This window comes from Oncorhynchus tshawytscha, linkage group LG13, assembly GCF_018296145.1.
Source record: "Oncorhynchus tshawytscha isolate Ot180627B linkage group LG13, Otsh_v2.0, whole genome shotgun sequence".
Lineage (NCBI taxonomy): Eukaryota > Metazoa > Chordata > Actinopteri > Salmoniformes > Salmonidae > Oncorhynchus > Oncorhynchus tshawytscha.
This window is the reverse complement of record NC_056441.1, coordinates 59,737,011-59,745,336: the sequence shown is the minus strand read 5'-3', so window position 1 is coordinate 59,745,336 and position 8,326 is coordinate 59,737,011. Positions and strand designations below refer to the sequence as shown.

The following is an 8,326-nucleotide window of genomic DNA, read 5'->3' as shown; positions in this document are numbered from 1 at the left end:
GCCTTCCTTTGAAAGCGTTTCTCTATATGCTGCAGGGTCAGATCTCTCAGAGCTTCTTGTACAGTAGTTGCAGAATGATGGACGGCAATAATGCTCAAAAAGGGGCAATGCTTTTGCAGCAGAAAATATGATTTGTATTCTTTTCAATAAATGAAATGTACATAGAAAATGAAGAAAATATAGCATCAAATTATATAGGTATGGGATACGAGATGATATGTGGCAGATGAACGCATACAGTGCGTTTTGAAAGGATTCAGACCACTTCACTTTTCCCACATTTTTTTTACTTTACAGCCGTATTCTAAAATGGATTCAATTGTTTTTCCCCTCATCAATCTACACTCCATAATGACAAAGAAAAAAATGTTTTATAGATCTTTTTTCAAATTTATAAAAAAAAAAAAACGGAGTATCACATCTACATAAGTAGTGAGACCCTTTACTCAGTACTTTGTTGATGCACCTTTGGCAGCGATTATGGCCACGAGTCCTCTTGAATATGACGCTACAAGCTTGGCACACCTGTATTTGGGGAGTTTCTCCCATTGTTCTCTGCAGATCCTCTCAAGCTCTGTCAGGTTGAATGGGGAGCGTCGCTGCACAGCTATTTTCAGGTCTCTCCAGAGAGAGATCGGATTCAACTCCTGACTCTGCCTGGGTCACTGAAGGACATACAGAGACCTGTCCCGAAGCCACTCCTATGTTGTCTTGGCTGTGTGCTTAGAGTCGTTGTCCTGTTGGAAGGTAAACTTTGCCCCAGTCTGAGGTCCTGAATGCTCTGGAACAGGTTGTCATCAAGGATCTCTCTGTACTTTGCTCTATTAATCTTTCCTTCGATCCTGACTAGTCTCCCAGTCCCTGCCACTGAAAAACATCCCCACAGCATGATGCTGCCAGCACCATTCGTCACTGTAGGGATGGTATTGGCCAGGTGATTAGCGGTGCCTTTATTCCTCCAGACGTGACACTTGGCATTCAGGCCAAAGAGTTTAATCTTGGTTTCACCAGACAAGAGAATCTTGTTTCTCATGGACTGATAGTCCTTTAGGTGCCTTTTGGCAAACTCCATGTGCCTTTTACTGAGGAGTGTCTTCCGTCTTGCCACTCTACCATAAAGGCCTGATTGGTGGAGTGCTGCAGAGATGGTTGTGGAAGGTTCTCCCATCTCCACAAAGGAACTCTGGAGCTCTGTCAGAATGACCATCGGTTTCTTGATCATCTCCCTGACCAAGGCCCTTCTCCCCCTGATTGCTCAGTTTGGCCGGGTGGCCAGCTCTAGGAAGAGTCTTGGTGGTTCCAAACTTCTTCTATATAAGAATGATCAAGGCCACTGGGTTCTTGGGGTCCTTCAATGCTGCAGAAATATTTTGGTACCCTTCCCCAGATCTGTGCCTCGACACAATCCTGTCTCGAAGCTCTACGGACTATTCTTTCGACCTCATGGCTTGATTTTTGCTCTGACATGCACTGTCAATTGTGGGACCTTATATAGACAGGTGTGCACCTTTCCAAATCATGTTAAATCAAATGAATTTACCACAGGTGGACCACAATCAAGTTGTAGAAGGGATGATCAATGGAAACAGGATGCACCTAAGCAACAACAAAAAATGCAATCAATTTTAATAACATTTCTAAAAACCTGTTTTCGCTTTGTCATTATGGGGTATTGTGTGCAGATTGATGAGGAAAACGTTAATTTAATCAATTTTAGAATAAGGCTGTAACATAACAAAATGTGGAAAAAGCCAATGGGTCTAAATACTTTCCGAATGCACTGCATATATTAGATTTCTTTTAAATGCAACCTTTATTGAACTAGGCAAGTCAGTTAAGAACAAATTCTTATTTACCATGAAGGCCTACTGGGCCTGTCCCTGAACATCTACCTTGTTCAGGGGCAGAACGACAGATTTTTACCTTGTCAGCTCTGGGATTCAATCCAGCAACCTTTCGGTAACTGGCCCTACGCTAGATGTAGAGAGGGTCAGACGACTGCAGGACATTTTCATGAACTTCATGACACGCATATTACAAATGCAAAGAATTGAGAGGTTAAATATGCACAAAAGCTGCAACGAGTGCAATAACAAGAACATTGTAAGCACAGAGGTAAGGGGATTATTTTAAACCCTTGGCAACAGACATGCTGAAAAAAACACATTTCAAAAGGGGGGCAGTGTTCCCTATTACTATAGCAACAGGAAGAAGACATGGCTGCTTCAATCAGCTTTGGGTTTCTCAGTGAGGAAAATGCATAGCAACTCCAGACAGGGAGTGGTGTAACTGTTGTACTAACGAGAGATAAAGTCAAGTGTAAGCCGATTTGTCCTCCTGTGTGTCCTTTTGTCCTTCTAACCATATGGCCCTTTGGAATTATTATTATTATACTCATTTCTATTAACAGAATATGGAAATAATATATGTTTTTATACAAGTTTGACCATTTTAGCTGAGATGAAATTAATGGCTGGTAGCCTACTAAGTGTTTCTCTGGCTGACGACACTAAAGTGCATTACATTTATAATAAAAGTTGCTCATTCGTTATAAGTTCTAAGGTTGCAACCTTCTTATTATAATTATTAAAGAGGTAATGTCTTATGTAGGAAATAATAAATACTAAAGAGGCAGATGGCCTCTGTCTCCTTACTACTTGTACACACGTATACAAAGTAACATTGGATCTATGACAAATAAAAACATTGGACAATTCATAATAGACCAATAAGCGGTTCAGTCTAGATAAACCAATAGTGTGACCACAGTCTTACAGCATTCGGCGAATCCCCTGCGTATCTGATGCAACAAGGCTGCAACAAAAGTTACACCTTCCAACTGCAAGACTGTATCCTTCCTCCCGGGTGTGTGACCAAATAGTTCCTCATAAACCGTTGCCGTTATTACAGAAGGCTATAAGACATTCTCTGTGGGAGACATATTATTTACTAACAATACATTAGCTCGGAAATATTATCCATAAAAATACCATGATGCAGAAGCGAATTACGTTATTGCAACAGAAGTGTGGGTGTAGAAATGTAGGTGTATTCTTTTCAATTTAAATAATTAAAAGTTACATCGTTTTCTTTCCATTTTATTTCTATATGACCTTTGAAAATAACAGAAGGTGGAAAGTCCCTTGCATATATGACGCGATAAAAAGGTGAAATGTAAACTGCGGATTGATTTGTATCTGTGTGATTCGGTCCTGCTTTAGGAGTTCCAGAAGAAGTAGCGGATCCCAAAACTTTCTGTTTGCAACTCGTCTTCATAACAGTCCATGTGAAGTCATTGTGTTCTTAGGAAGACATGGCTTATTAAATTGACCCCACTGTCACTCTAGTCGTTGTGCTCTGCATTTGCAACGCACTTCCAAAAAACTATCCAGTAATAATGGGGTAAGTGAAATTGTTTGTTCTCTTTATACTACAGTAGTTGTGAAGTATAATGTGTTGAATATGTTTGCTTTGACATTGTAATTGTTTTATTAACTATTTCTGAAATGATGTTGGGGTTATTGTAATCACCTTTTAGTCTAACAGATATTTTGAATATACAGTTTTACAGTAGCCTACTGAGCTCAGAAGTGAGAATTGCCAGTGAAACATATTTGATCAGTGGACTACTATAGTAAAACTATAGTTTTCAAACGTAGAAATGTGCTGTATGTTAAAAACATTAACACATAACAATAGTTGGAATGAGAGGAAATTAATAATTGTTGTTGGTATTTGATCTATAATACACATAGGCTAACTAACATGAAAGTTTTTTACCATGCTGCAGACACCACTCTCCTGAACTGTGAAATGGATTAGAATAAATACAAGTTGATGTTGTTGAGATATTATAGTTGCATTTATGAGGGGAGTGAGTTTTCATAGAGACAGTGTTAAAGAATGTAGCCCTGTAACATTTCCTAACTTATTTTCCTAAAGTTCAGTAGTTTCATAAAAATAAAACTTAGATGTTATTTTATGCATGTAACATGCAATTATCAGGAATCTTTAACCAATTTTGGACTCTCTGATAATTGCACCGTTTGTATAGGTGTTTTGAGACTGTGGTGGTTTTGGGGGTGTGGCAGTAGGGTGTAATGGGGTGTTTGGGTGTGGAAATTCAGTAGAGTTGTTGATTGTTTTCATTTGTATTTTTTTGTCATTTACAGGTCTTCAAGTGTTCCCACCACTCTGCCCATAGTGACGCTTCTCTCAAACCCTTGCACACTTAGTGCATTTCACCGCTTGGACCGAAATAAAAGACACGATGGCTGCATCGATCCTTCGCAGGAAAATTCCTCTTGTTTGCATGGTCGACCTCATTATTCCCTCTCTCCAACAAGCTAACGACAGCCAATCCTGGGGAAGGAAGGGGGCGGAGTTATTGGAGAGACTGCACATAATTGGTGAGTTACTGCAATACGCTTTTTTATTTTTCCACATTCCAGGTGGAACCGCACTGCAGTACGAGCTAATGTCGTACAGTGAGTAAAGCTAAGTGGATATTTTCCCAATGAAGACGATGGCGTTCAATCATTTTCAAATGATCGGTTAGTTTTTCAAGGATATTTTTACCTTTCTACATTTATCGTCTTCATTTTCTGATTTTTCTACATTTATCATCAGATATTAAAGGACTTTTTTTTTAAATCCTCATTTAATTTTTATGCCTGCAATATGGACATTCAAATAAAATATTTTTAACGAAAATTGTATTTTTCGTAGGTGATGGTCAGACGGACTGGATGACGGAAAAAGTTGATTTGTCTTCGTTCCAGTCGACTACTGAATCCTCTTCTAGCTCATCTTCTCCGCCCTCACCGTTGGAACATGATGTCAAGGTGCCCTCTGACTTGGAGGTCATGACCTCTCTTTTGCAAGAGGAGCTTGCTCAGCTTGAGGATTACTTCCGGTCTGAATCGACTTCAACCAAATTGGACAAATCACCAAAATGTGACAAAGGCGCCCAAGCAATGGGTGCCCATTCTTACTACCAGTTGCCCTATGCTTCCTACAGTGGCAACCAATCAGAAACAAGCCCACTGGTTGTTACCCTGGCAACGGGGGAACTCGACCGGGTGAGCTTCTGTGGTGGTCCCGTTGGAAGATCCAAAATGGCGAGACCAGCCCCATACAACTATCATCATCGTTCATACAATACTTGCCGAAGAATAGTTTCAGATGGTGTCAACAAAGTTGGTGAGGAACTTGAGCATGACACCTGGAGTGCCAAAGGAAGTTACTCAGGAAGCACAGAGGTGGCTGTTAACCACTGTTCTACATTGAAAACCGTGGGGAAGAGCATTAGCAGTGTTAAGAAAGTCAGAGAATGTGGTGTATCGTTGAAGGAACAGGAAAGTTATTGTTTTACAGAGGACGTGTTTTGCAGTGAAGAGATGACCAGAGGTTTTTGTATGGGCGGGTCCTTCGATACCCACCCCAAGAGAGAAGGACAGTTGATGCATGGTATGAAGGTTAGTGGTTATGATGGTATGGGGCTGGAGGTCTTGCATTGCAACAAAGATGGTGGACTCTCTGGAACTATTCCTCAAGAGCCAGAGGCAAACGATGGGTATTACCACCACCACCCGAACGTTGCTCATACAGAGCCTTATCATAGCTTTATCGGTGAAATCGAAGAGCCTACACAAGCACATGGTATAGAGCCCCAGCATGGCCACTACCTCTTCCCAGAATGCATCGGAGACCAAAGCTATGAATGTCTGTCAAGAGGAGAGAGCGAGGGGCCAATGGTGGACTCGCCCATTCACAGGCAAGCAGTACAGAGGCTAAAGGAAGATCCATGCTCCCTGAGCTGCCTCAAACCAGGCCTTGTCTCTGTCCCTCTGGAAGTACATACCGGAGAACGGAAGCAGAAGAAGAGAGACCAGAACAAAACAGCTGCTCACAGGTATTTTGTGAAAAATGTAGTGATTTTCTTTGTGTTATGAAGTTTAAATAAAAACTGTGAGTATAGAATGTTTGGTCATTTTTTTAGTTTGACCAAAGAAACGTCTGTGTACATTTTAACTAATCTTTTAAAGTTGAAAAACTGAACTTTTTTGTAGACTCTAATATCTGGTTTGAATGGGATAACTTTGGCTTTTCACTGATGTGATATGCTACTAGAATTGCTTAGTTACAAAATGTGTTTTATAAAAGATGAAATCTGAACTCTTCTTCTAATAGGTCCCGCTATCTTGGATGTTCATAGATGCATATCTGGAAATCTAGTTCTTGAGGGATGAGGGTGGGAAAACATGTCCATGTTAAATTCATGATGTTAGCTTTCTCTATAATTAGAGAGAAGTGATATTGAACTGCCAGCCTACTGTAGCTCAGTGACCCAGACATGGTAGCTTCTACAAAGGTACAGAAAGTCCTGTGGTAGGTTTTTTTTGACAGATGGGATGTTGTGGGTGTAGGACAGGGTTGGCAACTGCCAGTTGCCGTGGGGCGTGCGAGAAGGACAAAATAAGGGGAAAAGATGGAGGGGGGCTCCAATGGTAGATGCAAGCTGATCCTGGTATTTTGTAAACTAAAGGTATCGACTGCGTAAGAGGGCGGAGCTGGACATACTGGAGGAGGAGCTTCATGGGCTGGAGGGACAGAACCGGGAGCTCCAGGACAAGGCGGAGTCAGTGGAACGAGAGATTCAATATGTCAAAGATTTACTCATCGAGGTCTACAAAGCCCGTAGTCAACGCCTAAAGCAAGATGCCAGTGCCTAATCTCCCACCCACAACACCAGCACTCGCATCAAGAGCACTTGTTTGTTCAAAATGATAGTTGCATGATTTTGGTAGTTTTTCTAAAAAATATAATCGCTTTATTATTGTTACAGACAATAAGCCACACAATGTATCTTTCCAAATGTTTCCCTGAATGACTTCAGGGCTTAGTTGGTGAATTTAGGAGGAAACTATAAACTGTCCGTGACCACTGTGACACTGACCTGCACTCACAGCCTTGTAATGTTGGAGTTTGAGCTTGCAATGATTGACCTTTTTACAGTCATTTTTTAACCGTAATAGAAACGATTGAATTATGCCTGTTTTTATTGACAGTCAATGTCAGCATAAAGGAAGGATGTTTCATGCTGTGATGATGTATGTTTTGTTTTATTTATTCATCACCTTTTGCTTTGTCCACTCATTTGGTATAAGGGACTGAAGAAGGAATGTTTAAAATGCTGTGGAAAAGTTCATAAATGCTGCAAACTACTAGAACATTTTATTGCTAAAAGGCTGATGTAGAACATGTAGGAAACCACCTAGACCTTGCTAAAGTACCCAATGCATGTTTGATTGTTAAAAAAGCATGATTGCTTGTTATTTGAAAATGACTATTCTTTTAACTGCATGGCTTCCTGATTTAATGGTTTCCATAGAGCATTTTCTCAAGTCATGCTTTAACTGTTTAAGTTTCATTAGCTGACAAGTTCTACAGAGCTTTACTCTAAACTATTTATTTTATACTCAGGATGTTTGTCCACTTTTACATAATGAGGAAAATTGACATGGCTATCACTGTTTTATCATCTTGGTTTTTTCTTGGCTGTATTTTGCGATAAAAACAATCACCTGTTGACACAACAATAAATTGTTGTTGGGCATAATGTCTTCATGATAATCTTATTGAATGAATATGTGTTGAATTCAGGTCTACTTGTTTGATAGATGACTATATCAGGTAACTATCAGGTAAATTGCAGTCAAATAAACCAGTTATGTTTGATCATTTATTCTTTGTGGACTGTTATTACAATACATTGTTATTACACTGTTATAGAAGTCAGACAGTTTACATCATTGTTGCTCAATCCATTCCTGTGGGACCCACAGAGGGAGTGCACTTTTCTGTTTTAGCCCAGCTAACACACCTGATTCTCTTCAAGGGCAGGATTTCCAAGCCTTGTTCATGTAGCTTAATGTATCTTCTGGAAGACTAGTTAAATGTGGACTCAATGTCTGTCAATGTCCATCGAATAAACAATGTTGTCAAGGTAGATCAAGAGGGAGTCTCTCCATCGGCCCAGACACCGCTGTGTCGGGCCTTACACAGGCCGAAAGACATAGAAACCCAATGGGGTGGTAAGGGGCATTGCAGGGGCATTATGCAGACCGGAAGGTCAAACTCGTAGACATCCAGCGGAGCAAGGGTAAGAAAAAAGACAGAGACGTTACACAGGCTGAAAGATTCCCAGTCAAACTCTTACAGACCCGACAGTGAGGTAAATATTTCATCTGGATCTAGCCTGGCAGGACCAACGTGATTGCTGCATTCAACATTCTATTTCACGTAACATATTACAGAATAATGA

The 8,326-nt window shown here is 40.4% G+C and overlaps 1 protein-coding gene across 2 annotated transcripts; it reads left to right on the top strand.

Moving 5' to 3' along the window:
- Positions 1-2,926: 2,926 nt before the first annotated feature.
- Positions 2,927-7,747, top strand: LOC112265403. Of its 2 annotated transcripts, XM_024442669.2 has the most exons (5): positions 2,927-3,042; positions 3,222-3,402; positions 4,173-4,409; positions 4,729-5,914; positions 6,548-7,747. In XM_024442669.2, the coding sequence occupies exons 3-5, from the start codon at positions 4,271-4,273 to the stop codon at positions 6,732-6,734; spliced, it is 1,512 nt and encodes a 503-aa protein (XP_024298437.1). In that variant the 5' UTR covers positions 2,927-3,042; positions 3,222-3,402; positions 4,173-4,270; the 3' UTR covers positions 6,735-7,747. The 2 variants fall into 2 exon arrangements, with proteins under 2 accessions (XP_024298437.1, XP_024298438.1); XM_024442670.2 differs by lacking the exon at positions 2,927-3,042 and having other exon boundaries at positions 3,198-3,402.
- Positions 7,748-8,326: the final 579 nt, after the last annotated feature.